General features: G+C 40.0%; 1 protein-coding gene across 2 annotated transcripts; it reads left to right on the forward strand.

Annotated features, from left to right (window-relative positions):
• Positions 1 to 425: 425 nt before the first annotated feature.
• On the forward strand, positions 426 to 8232 carry LOC143126198 (sialoadhesin-like). Of its 2 annotated transcripts, none has more exons than XM_076288114.1 (10): positions 426 to 533; positions 2265 to 2340; positions 3025 to 3369; positions 3521 to 3763; positions 4840 to 5184; positions 5373 to 5621; positions 5822 to 6188; positions 6650 to 6716; positions 6922 to 6990; positions 7483 to 8232. In XM_076288114.1, exons 2-10 carry the CDS (start codon positions 2286 to 2288, stop codon positions 7561 to 7563), a joined length of 1821 nt encoding a protein of 606 aa, XP_076144229.1. In that variant the 5' UTR covers positions 426 to 533; positions 2265 to 2285; the 3' UTR covers positions 7564 to 8232. The 2 variants fall into 2 exon arrangements, with proteins under 2 accessions (XP_076144229.1, XP_076144236.1); XM_076288121.1 differs by having other exon boundaries at positions 523 to 533; positions 2435 to 3369.
• The last annotated feature ends 11356 nt before the right edge of the window (positions 8233 to 19588 follow it).

A 19588-nucleotide genomic window follows, 5' to 3' on the forward strand; every position in this document is an offset into this window, starting at 1 on the left:
CTCTAGTGGTAGAAATCGGTACTTTGCATGACATGTTTCTTTCCCATGTGTTAAATACACTTTCAGTATATTTCAAATGTATTCTCCACAGTGGGTGACATCAGTTGCCTCAGTTTGTTGGATAAGATGTGTTGAGATAATTGCTACATAATTTTCTCTCAACTGTAATTTAAAGTAAACCTCCATCAGCTTTCTCTAAATGTTAAAAAGTGTTGACTCTGAGCTCCTGAGCCAAGTCCTGATTGGTTACGCTCTGCGACATTGCCAATGAATTGCCACATATTGGTCTCACCTCCTGTCCTCACTGCGTGGATTCCTCATTTGCTCATAGTGTGTCCTGTGGTTTCATATTAGTGCACAATATCTTGTGAAACACGTTCAGCTCTGTGGGGAAGGAAGTTGAGAGCAGCAACATCAGCTCCTTCTCCTTTTGGAATCCCAGTCGCTCACACTCACTGCACAATACAGTAGGTCAGCCGAGGCTGCTGAAAGTCGACTAAAAGCGTAACGCGTTTCTGACCCCAACACGAAAAGTGAGTAGGCGTTTTTGTTTGTTTGTTTGGATCTGTAGGTTGCCTCTGTCCAGGTGGTTTCCTTATTGGGGGGGGCTAGGGCAATAGGGCATGAGGGGGGAAGCATCTGTTATCTCAAAACGGTCATTAAAACCCTTGATGATTTCTTCAGAATAAATTATGTAGATAGATAGATAAGCTGTCTGATCCACACTATTCATACTGGAATGTGGGGGAAAATCATCTGTTATCTCAAAACGGTCATTAAAACCCTTGATGATTTCTTCAGGATAAATTATGTAGATAGAGAGATAAGCTGTCTGATCCACACCATTCATACTGGCATGTGGGGAAAAATCATCTGTTATCTCAAAACTGTCAATAAATCCCCTGATGAAAAGAAAGTTGCATTGTCATTTCACAAAAGCCTATGTCCGTGCTTTTATCAAGTGAATGAAAATTAGCAACACTTTCTTAAGGGGCATAACTGTGCGTATTTTTTTTTTTTTTTACGTTCTGATATTTGTGTTTGAGATTTACATTGACTTTAATTCCATGCCTTTTCTGGGCAGAGGATATTCACAAACTGCATTTTGAAACGGTTTCACATTAAATTACTTAACCTTTTCCTTTGCTTAAAAATATCTTGATGTCGGCATCATCGTCTTTTCTGGCTCTTGTTTCTACAAAATGACTTACTAGTTCTACTCATTTGCATGTCCATCGTACTAGCTTTAGATATTTTTTATTTTTCTTGCTTGCGCAAAACAGATTAAGGATTGCATCATTAGGGAATAATGCTCCTGGTCACCATTTCCTTTTCTTCAGAGGAATGTTTTATAGCTACAGTAAGTGACAACTTTGAGTAGAAAAAGCAAACGCACACTGTTTTTTTGAGGTGCTGGTCACCAGATACGTTAGCCTGGCTATCACCAGACTAAGCTCAATCTTTTAGTCTGGGGAATCTGCTCTGTATTTTCTACTGCACAAGAGGCGTGATCAACGGGCATAGTTTAAATGAGTCTGTATGCAACTGGATAGTCCTTCAACCAATCAGACCAACGATCCGGGTGTGCCAGGTGGATAAGCCAGTTTGTGATTGGTCCCCACAGATTTGAAATGGAAGTGGGGTAGAAAAATTTGGAGGTTTCCAGGGCGAAATCAAATCGCCGGCAGATCAGGCTGGGTTTACCCAGTCTAGGGATACATAATATTATGAACGAATAGAGACCGCACACAAATAAAAAAAACATTATTTTGGCCAGTGGCCTTTCTCAAGTCTAGTTAAGTGACAACTACCATGTATCTCCAAGTAAAAGCACTGTTGGTTCTCTTGTGGTAAGCTCTTTTGATTGTTCTGGTTGGCTGACCTTCTGCAGCTCTGACACAATTGATACAGTCTCAAAGCTAATGCTACTTGAGTACATAGTGCATAGTTCACCTTGGTGCATGATACAGGAACTGAGAACTGGAGTGTGGTGAGTGGTGTCAGTGCAGTGACTCAGACAACTTATCCCTCCTGTAAAAGTTACACTGACGCCTGATCGACACCATCCACACTGACCCCTAATAAAAAAGAGAAGTACACACACACACACACGACACTTTGACAAAAAAACAAAACAAATTCCTACACTTTAATGTACATGTTGGCAAATTGTCTCATAGGTACCACTTTTAAGCTAACAAGAAGAAACCAAGCTTGCTTTATTACTGTCTCTGAAGTGCTATGGCTTGTCTTTTTTGTTTTAGAAAAGGCAGGTTGATGACACCATGCTAGTCACTAAAGGCCCTCTGATTTTCACAACAGTCCTGTGCATATCTACAGGTATTTCACTTCTGAGTTTGTATTGATATCATATCAGACTGTAACTATATATATACAGTATATGATTAATATTTACCTAGGGTTGGTCTTGTAGATACTCTCCTGCCTGAAATGGTTTCCCGTGACAATCAAGGCCAACATTTCAATGACACAACAGGCCCCCAAGGCATGGAGGATGATCACAAAGTGCTGAAGTTGCTTATAGTCCAAGGCATGGAGGATGATCATAAAGTGCTGAAGTTGCTTATAGTCCAATACTTATCTCACAGTAACAGACTATGAAAGTGTAATTTAATCAGCTTTGTTAATGTGCAGTAAGAGTTACTCACAAATGGTGCACAAAATATTCCAACTATTTTGGACTCATTTGGGTGTCAGTGGGGTGCTGAATGACTAGTTTAACTAAACAAGTTAAAGTTGAATTTATTTTAAGGCACCCATAACAGTTTTTTGAACTTAACATAATGTTTCCAAAATCATTTTTGATGGCACATAACCTCATAACATGACGAACAATACTTCTGCTATTGTCTGAGTGGCCCTCTATAGGCGGTTACCGACTTAGCAACTTTCTAGTTTTGGGTAGGAAACTAAGCACAAATGATGCGCAAACTAATCAAAATACTTTTATCCATATTTTCATCATATGGGGTGCTTTAACCTCTCTTTGATATGTGACTATAGGTGTTCTGTGTCAGCAAAACTACAATGTGACGTATTCCTCTACCAGCATCTGTGGTTTAAAGGGGTCATTTGTGGACATGTCCTGCACTTACTCATATCCTAGCGATCGTCAAATAAGAGAAACATTCTGGCACATCAATTGGTTTCCTGAGATACCAACAGACTTGAGTCTGGATTCCAAATATCAGGGGCGTGTGGAATATCTTGGGGATAAAGTGAACAACTGTAGTCTACGAATCAAGGATCTGAGAGAGAGTGACATTAAGAGAAAATACAGATTCAGGTTGAGCATTGATGACCCAAAGGATACATTCTCTGGATCGGAGGTCTCTCTGTCTCTTACTGGTATGTGATGTAAACCATTTTATATGTAAACAGACTTTGTTTCTTGCTGTTATGACTGATAAATTAACACACAACACTAAGTTGTAGACATTAGATGTACGTACATATTGATATGAAAATAACGATATACGGCCTCTTGTTTTACTGTCAGATCTTCATGTAACGTTAAGTCCAGCAACAGTGAAGGAGGGCGACAGAGTGACCCTGAGCTGCAGCACCACCTGCAGTCTGAGTAACAACCCCACCTACATCTGGCACAGGAACTCACAGCCTCTGAGTAACTCACACACAACCAGCAGCAACACCCTGTCCATAGCCTCATTTCACAAGGAGGATAATGCCAATTACTCCTGTGCTGTAAAAGGACATGAGGCTCAGCCATCACCGTCTGTTTGTAAGTTCTGGTTACTTGCATTTTTTGTCGTCATTTTGTTGGCACTAGGCACATTTGAAACTGAGAAAGGGGAGTATACAAGTACGTGACGTGTCATTTTACAATAAATAGCAAATGTTTTCCCCTTACGTTCAAGTCTAGTCAAGGTCTCTTTATTGCCCCCGAGGGGCAATTATTTGCACAGCCAGCAGACAGATATAAGGACAAGACACACAACAATACGTAACAACATAAACAACAATACGTAACAACATAAACAACAATACGTAACAACATAAACAACAATACGTAACAACATAAACAACAATACGTAAAAACATAAAAACATAAAGCCAAAAAAATACCCAGAGTATCTAAAACATAATAATAAATAATAAATAGTTAAAACAGTCCTGGCAGACTGTTTAATGGAAATGGAAGTCGGGATAAAAGAGTTTCTGAGTCTTTTTTTACCTGCATCTGGGCATGGAGTACCTACGACCTGAGGGGAGTAGCTTAAACTGGCAGGACAGGGGATGGCTGGGGTCAGCTGCAATAGATTGGGCCACCTAGGGTCAGCTGCAATAGATTGGGCCTTATTTGCCCCTCTGTTGGAGTAGGTGTGAGAGAGAGTGGGGAAGTTGATGCCTGCAATCTTGCTACATGTCCTGACGATACTCTGCAGTCGATTTTTGTTTTTTATGGACAGAGAACCAAACCAGCAGATAAAACAGAAGGTTAAAACAGACTCAATAAAACAGGAATAAAAGATCATCATAAAAGTGGGGTCAATGTTAAAATTCCTCAGTTTGCGCTGATGGGCTTTGGCACAAACAACATCAGTGTGTGAATCAAAGCATAGCTTGCTGCTTATGTTATCAAATTGTTATGTGATTAGGGTCTCCTGTTGTGAAAAGTCCAGTAGCAGTAATGCTTTATCCTTTATTTGATATGTGACTAGGTGTCCTGTTGTGAACCTTTATTTGATATGTGACTAGGTGTCCTGTTGTGAACCTTTATTTGATATGTGACTAGGTGTCCTGTTGTGAAAAGCCCAGTAGCAGTAATGCTTTAACCTTTATTTGATATGTGACTAGTTGTCCAGAGTTGGCAAGACTACAATGTGACGTATTCCTCTACCAGCATCTGTGGTTTTAAGGGGTCATTTGTGGATATCCCCTGCACTTACTCGTATCCCAGCAATCGTCAAATAAGAGAAACATTCTGGCACATCAATTGGTGGCCTAATACACCAACAGACTTGAGTCTGGATTCCAAATATCAGGGGCGTGTGGAATATCTTGGGGATAAAGTGAACAACTGCACCCTACGAATCAAGGATCCGAGAGAGAGTGACATTAAGGGAAAATACAGATTCAGGTTGAGAACTGATGACCCAAAGGGAACATTCTCTGGATCGGAGGTCTCTCTGTCTCTCACAGGTAATTCATATTTCAATTTTAAAAAATGAATTTACATATAAAAGAATTTTGTCTGTGGGAGTATGAAGTAACAACCTCATTGTATGTGTCCTGTTCGCACTACACACATTATTCGAAAGTTAGATGTGCAGTACATAATGCATTTTGATTTATGGAAATAACAATACTGCACTTCCTTTTGCGATTAGATCTTCATGTAACAGTGAGTCCAGCAACAGTGAAAGAGGGAGAGAAGGTGACACTGACCTGCAGCAGCACCTGCAGTCTGAGTAACAACCCCACCTACATCTGGTACAGGAACTCACAGCTTCATAAACACACAGCAGACAACAGGCTGGTTATAGACTCCGTGAGCGCTGAAGATGCAGGCAGATACTCCTGTGCTGTTCAGGGACATGAGATTCACAGTTCACCTGCACAGACTCTCAGTGTCAGATGTAAGTATTTGATATTCAGAATTTATTTTCCCTGATGAAAATGTATAGATAAGCATGGCATGTGGAAGAATACGAGGGCCATTGCATGACAGTCAACTGAATATATTTTACTGTGAAAAAGAGTTATATTTGTTCGTTAAGACTTTTTTTGTGAGTCACAAAAGAGGGACTTTTATTCTGAAATTAAATATTTTTGACAGATGGCCCAAGACACACGTTAGCATCAGTCCATCCCTCTGGTGACCTGGTGGAGGGCAGCTCAGTGACTCTGACCTGCAGCAGTGATGCCAACCCACCAGTGCACCGATACGCCTGGTATAAGGAAACTGGAAATCAATCTTCACAAGCTGGATCAAGTCAGAATTACAGCCTTGCGGACATCAACTCTGGACAGAGTGGACTCTATTACTGCGTGGCAGAGAACGTGATCGGACAGAACAGATCTTCAGTGGTGGAGCTAAATGTAAAATATAACTGCTGGACTCTTGTGGTTGGGGGCATTATTGGAGGTTTGCTGGCTGGCCTTGTGACTGGGGCTCTATTTGGAGCTATGGTCTACACGAGAATGTAAGTAGTTCTGTGTATGATGATCCCTTTCAACTCATATGTGTGTTAATATGAGTCATATAAGTTCTTTTCAACAGCTCATATGTGTGTTAATATGAGTCATATTGGTTCTTTTCAACAGCTCATATGTATGTTAATATGAGTCATATTAGTTATTTTCAACAGCTCATATGTATGTTAATATGAGTCATATTAGTTCTTTTCAACAGTATGTTATTATGAGTCATATTAGTTCTTTTCAACAGCTCATATGTGTTAATATGAGTCATATTGGTTCTTTTCAACAGCTCATATGTATGTTAATATGAGTCATATTAGTTCTTTTCAACAGCTCATATGTATGTTAATATGAGTCATATTAGTTCTTGGTTGTCCTGTGTTTGGAACTGCAGTTTGTTACTGAGAAACTGAAGAGTGTGTAGATTGCGATTAAGAGTGTTTAATCAAATCTCACCCTTCAGGACACAAGTCAGAGAGGGGAGAGGTTCCACCACTGCAGAAATGAGAGGCACCACCGCTGGATCACAGGTAACGGTGGAACTGTATCCTGTTTTCTTTACGTTGTGAAATGTGGCTAATCAAAATGCCTAAAGCATTTCATTTGAAGCATGCATGGCATGCGGTTTTGTGATGTTTTGCTAATGTTTTGCTAAGGCTCTGTTAATGTTATTGATCAGTGTGTGCAAACAGCTCAGGTTGCAGTGCTCCTCTTAATACCTTATTGTTGTTGTAGGACTCAAGTAATGACACCTACACAGCTCTGAACCCTAGGACCATATCCCCGGAATATGACACTCTTGCAGTAAGTTCATGTCTCTCATTGTTCAGTAAGATGGCTATGGCTTTGACATTGATTGCTATTGGACGAGAGGTACTGTATTTAATGATTTGAGATATCCTCAGACTCTTCACAGCTAATAATCACTCAGCATTTGGAAATCAACGTTTACGTTCCAAATCAAGAGAACAGTGATTGCATAACGTCACACGTCTAATTGAGAAATGTCAGTAAATGGAGAATAAATCTTCAAATTAACATGTTAAGTGAAGACAGGCGAATATACAAATTATGGTTATTCCAAATTGCACCATCTAGCTACAAGTGTGCATACAGCATGTCCAGCCATATTCTGCTGATGCCACATGCACAGGTTCTCAATAGAGAAGTAATGAGTTCTATCTGACATGTCCATGAATATGAGTCTATTTGTTGTTTTGCGCCAAATAATGTACAAATAATGTTTGGGTATTTTTTTTTTTTTCATTACATTTCTTTCATGTGTGTTGCTCTCAGAATGTGAAGGTCTCAGCTGATGGCGCCACCTACACCCCTGCAGCTTCAGTCCCAACTGAGCTTCCAGACTACGAGAACTAAGGCATGACAGAATTACCTCAGAGCGAGAGAGAGCGACTGAACTGGAGACTCTGCATCAGATAAAGCTGAAGTGTTATGACTGGAGAGACTTACACACAGCTGCACTCTGAAACCCATTATTTTCAATGGCTTGTGCACACAAGAACTGGTTGCCTCTGCTCCGAGTTGGACTTTGACTGCGGCACGCTATAAATAATATAGAATAAATCATATATGATATAAATAATAAAGCTATTTCACGCTGAGAATGGCGGTAAGCAAAAATCTTTGGGTCATTAGCTCATCCAAGCGCAATCTAGTGGCGAGTGCACGTCCTTGAAAATGTGTGCTCTCCTTTCATCTGATGAGTGGGAACTGTTGCTGTTCCTTTGTTCACTCAGCAGAGGGTGCTGAAGGTGGAATGCTGAACGCTAAAATAATTTCTTCTTTACATCCCCATTCTGGATTATTTTATGCAGACAGAACACTCAACAGTTCTAGGCTTACATCAAGATATTTCATATTGTTGACCTTGTTCATTCTTATGATTTTATATATCACTTGGTGTAATTTTGTTGAAAAAATACTCACTTGTTTGCTTCCACACCTGATTTGCCTTGTACATTTGCGAATTGTGAATGGGCTGATAAAAAGTAGGCAACATTTCAACAGAACTTTTCCACATTGATCTTGATGTAAACAACAAAGTAAATAACTTTCTGTTTAGAAAATATATTTTGTTAAAAGAAATTACTACAAGTTTCTTGTTTACTATAGTATCAACATGGAAAACTCATATCATCATATCATAGCTATATTTGCTTTGTTCATATATTGCAAAGTTGGACGGTTTAATTCTAGATATTCATGCAAAAAAGGTTTGTTTCAAAAGCTTCTGAGGGCAGTAAAATACAGTTAAGAACAAAACTAGATGTACCGCAGAGCGGTACAAAATATGACCGCCGCCCAGTCCAGCACATTTTTTCCACAAAAAGAAATCACGCTGAAAGGCCTATATGATTCTAACTGTCTCACTAAATTGCATTATCCACACTCAATTCTCACTGGTATCTGCTAGACAACAAGTACCAAAACATGATTAGTTCATAGATTTCACATGTAAAATTCATTTTATACAACCCCACCTCCATCTTGCCTGTTCATAATTATGAGAAATTCTTGATTGTTTGTGTTATGTTTATGTTATGTGTGTGGGTGTGTGTGTGTGTGAGTGTGTGTGTGTGTGTGTGTGTGTGTGTGCGTGCTTGTGTGTGTGCCTGTGTATGTGCCTGTGCATGGAAGCGTACATATGTCTACTGTGTGAGTATGTGTCATACGCAGTGCCGGCCCAAGCCTTCTGGGGGCCCTAAGCAGAATTTGATTTGGGGGCCCCCTCCCACAACGCAGTCACCTGTGCTTGGTGATAATTGACAACTTCACACTATAATGTCATATTATAAATTAATACAGTGAGGTTATGTATTAATACAGCGACTGATTATGAACTACTGTCCCCCTGGACACAGATGCATAAGGACCCTCTCCCCCTACCCTCTTTGTGCAAATGTGGGTACAAACGGGGGGGTGTGTGTGTGGGGGGGGGGGTTAGATGTGATTTCCTGTATTCTGGTGCATTTTTGGGATGGTCAGCTGGAGAAGGGCAGTACCTAAATTTGTTCAGATTCATAGCCTTTTGCTTTTTGACTTATTGGTAGTGAATTCACACAACTACTTGGTTCAGGGTCCCTTGACCTCTTGGGCTCGGTAGGCTCATTCAGTAATCCATCCTTGCTCACATGCCAAAAATGTTTTGGGGCTCCAATCTAGACTTCTGGCCCCATGTGCTTGGTAAACCAATGTATTAATATAGTTATTTACACCAACCCTGTCACCTTTTAATCTTAGAGGGTACTAAAATCACAGATTTTTTTGAAACATTCATATTCAAAGTGAAGCACTAAGGGTGGTTTACTGAAGTTGAATTGACAAATAACAAAATACAACAGCATTTGTATTTGTTGTAAACAAGTACATCAGTTTAATGACTTGTTTTTCAACAGATTTGCTGAACAAATCCGCAAATGTGCATTAAATGAGCAATTTTCAACTACAAAATAAAAACAAAATAGACAAACATTAATAATCAAAAATAAAATGTCCCAAAAAATAGATAATTATTCCTACTTCGTTCCTGGTTTTTAGGCATCTGCAACTCTGCAGTGGACAAATCTGCAATGATTAAATAAATACATAAATAAATAAAACGATGTTAAATGTGTCGTGTCATATTAACAGGCTATGTAACCATTTGCCATCAAGAAAACCTCACCTTCTGGTAGGTAGAGTTAGGTAGAGGTAGAGATGTGCTCCAAAGGACTTCAACAGTGTCTCTGAAAAAAAAAATATTGCATAAGTGCATAGTTGATCGAGCAGAATGAGTTTATTTTGCTATCATTACTTACACTCAAATAACAAGCAATACCACATGTAACAATTCATATTCTATTGGCAAATGAGGCATACTCAAAAGAGTATACTTAATTGCAGTATGGTGAACGCTTAACATGGTGATCTACTGCAGCCTAAATATTAGGGTAGCACCGCTACATCACTTGCCACTATCTTAATCAAATGTAAATTTATTTTCATCACAGAAGTCTCCCCACCCAACATGGTATATTTTCTCAAACACTACCATCTCTCTCCAAAGATCTTAGAGCAGAGCGGACGTACTGTTCCATCTTTGCCTATGAAGCTGGAACGTTACCGATGCCCAGAGTCGCGCTAGTCAGTGGGTTGGGTTGGGACTGGGAGCCTGGGCTTAGTCTGTTGTTGCTATCAGACTTACCACTATGTCACATATTATAGAGCAGTAATAAACTATCAACACTTTCAGGTGCGAAATCAGAAACAATCCCTCTGTGGTAAATTTGCCTTCAGCTACGTTTTCATGTAGCTACTGTAGTGCTAATGTCCACTTCAGTCAGCTAGCTAACTTTAATTTACGACATAATAAGCCCACCTAGAGCTAGGGTACATGCTTGATTGAACATCCAAAACAATCCCAATATCCTTGACATCTGAAATACATCTAGATAAATATATATTAATGGGAGACATTTCTCTGTTGATGGCGGAGATTTAGCTCTGGTGATGGCTTATATTAGATCATGACAGCTAGCTAGCTACCTCAAGCACAAAACATACTGTAAATAATCATGCAAAACATACCTGTATCTTGCTCGTTTTTCTCCTCCTCTGTCATTTTCTTCGTTCTGTTTTCGGCACCAGAGGGATACGTCCTTTTTTGTGACTTGTCTGAACATTACCGTCTCTTCCGATTGTTGAACTTGATGCAGTGTCTGCACGAATTGTATATGCACCCAAGGTGTCTACTTTATGCGCGTGACTCAAAGGCTGGCAGACACAGTAGCAGTAGGCAGGCATATTAATCATGAAATCATAATTTTCTTGATTTGAATGATAATTGTTTCATTTATTCATTCATTGATGTCACTTGTTTACGTTATTTATTATGTAAAAGGAGGCCCCAAGCAGCCGCTTAGTTCGCTTATGCCTCGGGCCGGCCCTGGTCATACGTATGATTACTGTGAATGTGTGTGTGTGTGTGTGTGTGTGTATCTGTTTGTGCACATGTGTGCACATGAACTGGGTTAACATGACCCCTGGAGGCAAATACGGAAAAAATGGTCATCCTAGGTCCTACAGTTCTCAAGATATTCACAGAGAACTGTGTCTGGCCTACCCTCCTTTCGGGGGGTCCAGTCCAGCGGGGGGGCTACAGATCAAAACGAAAAATGACAGTTCCATGCTATCCATGTGGGGGTACATGCCCACCAAGTTTTGTGTACCCCGGTCTTTCAGTGTCCCGGGAATCCTTGTTGGTGTACGTCACTAAATGTACACATAAATTGTTTTATTGTAAGGCCCCCCATGAACGAAAGTACACAAAACTTGCCATGCATTCGGAGGGTGTCATAATGATCCTACACTTTCAATTTCGTGCAGTTTTGACCATGTCAGCCAGAGATATTGTGATGAAAACACCTAATTTTTTGCTTTTTAATTTTTAACTAGGTGGCGCTATACATGAAATAAGTGGTAATGGGATGGATTGACATGGACCCTTGAGATCAACATACAAAAAAAAGGTGGACCTCCTAGGCCCTACGGTTCTCGAGATATTCACAGAAAACTGTCTCCGGCCACCTACAGGCCAGTTGGTGTATAGTAACATAAATTCATTTATTGTGTGGCCCCCCATGAACGGAATTCCACGAAACTTGGCGTGCATTCAGAGGGTGTCATAATGATCCTACACTTCCAATTTCATGCAGTTTTGACTATGTTAGGTCACAGATACCTGCGATTACAACACCTCATTTTTACTTTTTTGTGTTTAACTAGGTGGCGCTATACATGAAATGAGTGGTTATGGAATGGGTTGACATGGCCCCTTGAGATCAACATACAAAAAAAAAATGGTCCTCCTAAACCTTACGGTTCTCGAGATATTCACAGAAAACTGTGTCTGCCCTACCCTCCTTTCGGGGGGTGCAGTCCAGCGGGGGGGCTACAGATCAAAACGAAAAACGATGGTTCCATGCTATCCATATGGGGTTACATGCCCACCAAGTTTCGTCTACCCCGGTCTTTCAGTGTCCCGGGAATCATTGACGGAAATTTGGACATGCGAAAAAGAAAAAAAAAAAAAAAAAAAAAAAATGAAAATCTGACTAAACCTATATGACCGCCGCTTCGCTGCGCGGCGGTCATAATTATAACCCTACCCCTGGCAAATATTGATGTAATGTTGATTTTCTCTTGACCAATATGTTTGTTCTGACTGAAAATGACAATGCCTCATGCCAAAAGGTTGCAAGACAATGTGGTAACATGGAATCATGTTCTTTCTTTTAACATTTTTATGAAAAATGGCATGTCCAAAAGTATTTCTACCCTTTTACAATCAGTGGAAACATCTTTATTTGCCATCAAAGCTCTCGAAATGGTTCTTATAGTAGTATAGGATAGTATATATACTTTTTTGATCCCGTGAAGGAAATTTGGTCTCTGCATTTAACCCAATCGGTGAATTAGTGAAACACAAACAGCACACAGTGAACACACAGTGAGGTGAAGCACACACTAATCCCGGCGCAGTGAGCTGCCTCGGGGAGCAGTGAGGGGTTAGGTGCCTTGCTCAAGGGCACTTCAGCCGCGGCCCACTGGTCGGGGCTCGAACCGGCAACCCTCCGGTTACAAGTCAGAGTGCTAACCAGTGGGTGCTACCGTTTTGTGGTTTCCACTGAGAAAACAAATAATTCGCCACAAATAGAACTTAAAAGTTTCAGGTGTTGCATGGCAACAAATTACTTGCCGACTTTCACTCTCAATGAAGTTTCATTGTGATAAGTGTAACAGGGTGGAACTAGTCCTACAGCATTGCCTAGTTCCCTTCCACAGGTATCTTAAAGGATTCAAAGAGACTGGTATACAAAAATAATCTCAATTTATTATTGCTAATGGTTTGGTTAAAATATTGACGGTTGGCAACCAATACAGCCCAAGGGCACACAAATGACCAACAGCACGGCCTCACTACCACACAAAACACAATGTATCAGACACCTCAATCTCAGTTAGCACTGCAACCATAGGAAAACTCTGTATAAGCATGCAAGCTCAACACTGGGTAATACATGTGAAGCCACACCACATCTATGTTGGAGGCTGACTGCGGACACAAGTGTTGTGCGATGTTAAAATACTGTTTTGGTAAAACCATTCAAAATAACAACCATCCCTTTAAAAAGAAAAGAAAAGAAACAAACAAAACAAATATACAAAATGTACAATGAGTCTTGGAGGTACAGTACAATTCTTAAAATTACGATAGGGGAAAGCGGCAATTACACCTACTCGGTGTCGTTCCTGTTTACAGCATTACAGCAATTCGCCAGTGTGAAAGAAAAACTCTCGCTGCTCCAGCTCATGACGTCTCTGCTTTCAGCTGAGAACAAAGGCGATGCGCCGACCAGTATGACTGAACTAGCCTACTCTCGTCCAACTTTTAACAAGTTGTGCTTGACGCTGAGAGCAAAGGCTGCGCCGACCAGTAGGCTATGAATGAACTGCTCTCGTGCAACTTTTAACAAGTTGTGCTTGACGCTGAGAGCAAAGGCTATGCGCCGACCAGTATGAATGAACTCTCGTACAACTTTTAACAAGTTGTGCTTGACGCGGAAAACGAGGATTCTGACTCCAGTATAAATTAACTTTTACCAGCTCGCACTTGACACGCGCTGACCGGCCCAACCAAACAATTAAGACTGACAATTAAGCCACTCTACACGCTGCTTATATCTACTTCCTAGTCCCAACCACACCCTATTCACCTTATTCAGCCCCGCCCATTTTTTAAAATTCCACGTTGTCTTTAAACTTCCGGTCGGCTAGCTACGTCTAGTTAGCTTCATTGGGATAACATGGCAGAAGAGGATAGAGAGGCTAACTTGGGAGGAAAACGACAAATGCCATCAGGAGGTCAGATTGCAATATTGTACTTCGCTACCCAAGGCTATTCACCCCTACGGAGTGGGTAGACGATGCGGCAGTGGCCGCTGTATCGTATGGAGAAACTCGCAAATCCTTATCTGTTTGGTAACTATGGTAACTAGTTTAGAAAGTCATTACAGAACAACCGCTCCAAAGTCAGTTTTTTCCTAATTTCAGATAGGAAAGCTGTATAACAGAAATGTCTTAAGTCACCAAAATCCTAAATAAACGTTCCTAACTTTAGGATGACCCATAATATATGATGCCAGTCATCTCGATAGAGCTCTGCTATCTCAATGTATCCAGAGCCCGTCTACGGAGAGCCTTGCCACTCCGTATTAAGTCCCATTGTACCGAATTTTGGATGCAGTTCCACCAGAGTTCCACTGGGGGCGATCGCCATGAGTGCAGAATGAATGGGAGTCAATGGAGCTAGACGGCTAAATTTGTCTCTTTCACCTGATTGTCGTTGACAAATCTCAGATTTGATCGTAGTTTGTATAACTTCAACATGGGTTATAGGTCAAAAGTTGAATGAACGAGTACTTATGTCCTTTTGATTTCTTACAGGTTGGGTCGTTGTTGCACATAACACGCTAGCATTGTGCTAATGAATGACGTCATTAACACATTTGAAAGGCTTTTTAGAACAATTAAGTGACTTTAAAAAATATAATACTCAACCAAGTGTATTTTCTTTGCCTCCCCTTTCGAATACAATACTCAAATTACTTGAAAAAAAATTATATCCCGAGAAAAGTGGATTTTGAGGGGTACAGCTCCATAGACCTCCATGCATTCTGCACTCGTGGACGAGCGCCCTCATGTGGAACCACAGAAGGAACTGCAACCAGTTCAGAAGCCGGAAGTTTTCCGAGAGTGGCAGTTCTCCCCTTATTAGACATTCTCTGATGTATCGCAATGGATGTACTGCTCAATCGGAAGTTCGGAGACAATGTGGGCAAAGCTAGCGCCCCCATGTTCGCGCGCGGAATAAGGTGAATAGTACCTGAGTGGAAAACCAAATACAGGAGGTTAGCCTACAACGGACTCCCTCTGTTGGAGGGGAGTAGGTATAGATAGCCTACCTAGGTGTCAGTCTTAACACACTTCATCCGGTTACATAAGCAAACCAACTATTCACGGAGAGATATGACAGATGTCAATTAGACAGCGGTCTGCAGGCTCGGACTGGTAATCTGTACAACCGGGCAAATGCCTAGGCTTAGCCTATAAATGCAGTTGCATCCATTTGGATTGGGGGGTGACAGGTCAATCATTTTGGCCTCTTCATGACAGGTTCAGTGTGTGTTACGATCGCGCCCCCCTGCCCCACCCCTCAAGTGGATTTGTCCAAGCAGTCGCTTGGTTTGTGGGGAAATATAGCCTACGAGTCCATGTATGGTAGCCTAGGCTATATAAGTGCCCTCCGCTGGCTGGTGTTCACATCATCGCAGTTTAACCGTGAACAGCAATTAGAGGTGTCTAATTTTATTCCATAAATATATTGTTTTTATAGACGTAAGTTGCACGCGCTACGAAGAGCTTCCATTTACTGCACCATGTAGGCTAGTGCGGTTTGTCTGTCAACATAAAAAAAAACTCCGGGTACCTACAATTTTCGCACAACTTGGTGGAAAAGTGTAGCACAGGTTAAAGAAAACCTATTCATGTTTGGACTCAAAAGGAACTTCAAAGTATTTCCCATATAGTAGCCTTTTAGCTCACAACGATAGTGAAAGTGGAACTTGGAAAGTGGAAGTCTCTCCACCAAGTGTTACATTAGATGCACAATCAATCGCGAGTCGATGCACGTAAAAAAGTATCAACTGGTAGGTTAGTAACGAAGGTAGCCTAATTTTGCAAAATGTGATGACGGCACACAAACTTGGGCAAAAACGTTTAGTATACACTTGTGGTGATAGCCTACAGTTAATGTGAATCACTGACTATAACCAATGTAGAAGATTTGCACCAAATAGGCCTAAAGGCTGTGGTTGTGTTTCTACAACATGTTGGCACAAATCGTAATTTCTGTCAACTATGACGATCTCCATGCATGTTCAGTAGCCTATATTTTTCATTTAGTCAAGCAGTGACATGTGGTTTAATCAGTGTTGGGCAAGTTACTTCAAAATCGTAATATATTATGTATTACTTATTACTGTCATTTCAAAGTAATTCATTACATTATAATATTACTGTATCTATTGTAAGGCATTACACTACTATTGTATTAATTTTAAGTTACTTTTACCAAATTATCTAGAAATATGGATTTGGAATTCTAAATGCAGTTTATTATGCTCAATGCAGCTCATTGCACTTCTAATGGAGGGTGATGTGGTACAACATAATGACTGAGCTAGGCTTAAGGCTACAGTAGAATGCAATAGGTGCAGTGATGGCTCATGATGCAATACAAGGAACAATCATAGCCAGAATTTTGTTTAAAGAAGACAAAAGGTCAAAGTCTGGTCAATTGTGATAGAAATGCTGTAACTTTAGGCTTAGGCCTACTCATTAAAATCAACAGAGAGCCCACTACCTGTATATTGTAACCCAAAACTTAAAGACATTCTCAAGATAGGCTACACAGTGCAGCTACTGGCCATTTTGGTGCCCTAACTGGTTAAATACAGTATTAACCTAAGTATGTCATCATATGGCCAACTATAAAGATGCAATCTGCCTGCAAAATAGTATTTTGTCATTTGTATTTTATTGGGTTGAAGGAAATGGCTCTGTATTTTGTATCAAAATACTTTATTGGTGTGTATTTTTGTATTTTAAAAATACTGCAAAATACTAAATGTGAAAAACACAAAAAAAGTAGATACTACACACAGGTGTAATGAATAATTGGTAATTAGGCAACAATGGTTTATGTTTATCGCAATCAGCTAATGTGAGAACAGCTGTGTTCAACAACACTTACAGCTTTTCAGTGACGGCTATTGCTGAAGCATCAGCTCTGGTCTGAAGCACTGGTGTGAAGTGGTACGCAAGTAAAGATGAGCTAGTTGTGTGCAAGTTCACGTAAGGACACTGACAAAGGCAACCATGTCCCAATGTCTCCATGCCAATCTTTAACAGAAAAATGTCAAATATCTCAACCACAGTGACATCAATAGATGGTAAGGTGTTGAGTGTGTTTGAATTCCCTTCCTTGTAGCATCCTTTTCTGCATTCCACAGTGTGGAAAAGTTCACCTTGTTTAATTAAATAACAATTCTATTTCCTTATTAGCTGCATACTTGAGGTTGGAGATATTAAGGCACGTCAAGTCTCTCACATACTGGAACTTCAAGATATAGCCGTATGATTTTCTTATTCAGTTCTGCACTGGACTTGAATTACGGATTTTGGCACAGATACACAATTATGATTTTGGCCTATTGATTATAATGTGGTTAATTGAAAGCTCTGTCAGTCATTTGGATAAGCATCAGCTAGATGACTAAATGTAAATGGAAATTCTTGAATTATTCTTAATTTTGATCACACTACATGAACTTGCATATGGTATACGACAGGGGCCAAATTGTATTGTTTTTTACTATATAGTTTTAATAGGCTAAATGTTTGGGATAAAAAAAAGCTTTTTTTGCAGTGCTTCCATACTTCCTTGAAAAAAGTATTTTGAGTATTTTCTAAATACAAAAATACAGTATTTTATTTTGATACAAACGTAATATGGTTAGGCCTACTGTATTTTGTAGTTTATTTTGATACATTAAAAATGAGGGTATTAGGTATTTTATTTAGAAATACATTCTGATGTATTTTTGCCCATCCCTGCGTGTTCCCAGCATTAGCACAACACTTTGCGATGATTAGCTTGTCACCTGTGACGATATACAGGTAGTGGGCTCTCTGTTGATTTTAATGAGTAGGCCTAAGCCTAAAGTTACAGCATTTCTATCACAATTGACCAGACTTTGACCTTTTGTCTTCTTTTAACAAAATTCTGGCTATGATTGTTCCTTGTATTGTATCATGAGCCATCACTGCACCTATTGCATTCTACTGTTGTTAGCCTTAAGCCTAATTAGAAGTGCAATGAGCTGCATTGAGCATAATAAACTGCATTTAGAATTCCAAATCCATATTTCCAGATATTTTGGTAAAAGTAACTTAAAAGTAATACAATAGTAGTGTAGTGCCTTACAATTCAGAGACAGTAATATTATAATGTAATGAATTACTTTGAAATGACAGTAATTAATACATAATATATTACGATTTTGAAGTAACTTGCCCAACACTGATTAAACCACATGTCACTCCTTGACTAAATGAAAAATATAGGCTACTGAACATGCATGGAGATCGTCATAGTTGACAGAAATTACAGTACTGATTACTGAATACTGATTATATAATAACCTATAGGTCCAAATCTAAATGTTTGGGTTCAGTTTATGAAGTGTTGCTACAGCATGATACTGTGTGTTTGTTATTTATGGGGGGGAATCAGGGGGGGATTTTGGTATCGGTGGGCTTGTGTGTGTGTGTGTGTGTGTGTGTGTGGGGGGGGTCGTCGGTCCAGTAGTGGGCCGTTCCAGGAGAAAATTGCCAGGGCCGAATTTTGTTCCCAGTCCGACCCTGGCGGTCTGTTATACTGAAGGGTCCAAACGTTGGAATGGAGCATTCTACAGCAAGAGCCCTGTAACAATGCAGTATTACAGTACATGTTACATGTACAATACAGTACATGCTTGAGCTGAAATCTTATATGGGCAAATACATCCAGTAATCTAATTTCTAATTTCTGCTGTATGTTTCAAGTTCCACACTTACAGGTTACATTTATCTGTACTGCTGAAGAATTGTGTTGCGAGAATCATATTCTCAGCTACGCAGTAATATAGACCAGCTCTGCTCAGAGTTGATGTCGACAAGGCTGTAAATCTGACTCGATCCAATTGTGAAGACCAATATGATTCAAGGATCTTGTAGTACCAGGTTTACAGTAGGTATGCACTGGTGTGTTGGCATCACTGCTGCAGGTCAGAGTCACTGAACAGCCCTGTTCTATGTCACCAGAGGGGCTGACTGATATTGAGGTGTCTCTTGGAGCATTTGCAGTTTTGAAAAGGAAGATACAAAGAGACACAGAAATTAACATTAAAAGCAGCAGATAAATCAGCATTTGGTTCATGCATCGGTTGGACATGATCACAGTTATATTTCAAGTCATTGACCGCCTGTTATGGTATGGTATACTTTAAGGATATTTATTAATTATTATTTTTTTGTGAAAAAGGTGAGAAGGTGCATTTGGCAATATGCAACTTCAGTTCACAGTCTGAAGGCAGCTTAATATTTTGGCCTTGATCCACATTGGAGACTTATTGAGATATGATAATACTGGCAAGACTCAGCCCTAAGTAAATATAGGGCAGGAACGTATAAATGTCACCAGAAAGATATCCCTCCGTAGACATACAATGGACATAAAGAG

Source organism: Alosa pseudoharengus, unplaced genomic scaffold, assembly GCF_046254945.1.
Source record: "Alosa pseudoharengus isolate Yale_2024_CS ecotype anadromous, Long Island Sound unplaced genomic scaffold, YU_APseudo_1.1 YU_APseudo_1.1_scf_1, whole genome shotgun sequence".
Taxonomy (NCBI): Eukaryota; Metazoa; Chordata; class Actinopteri; order Clupeiformes; family Clupeidae; genus Alosa; species Alosa pseudoharengus.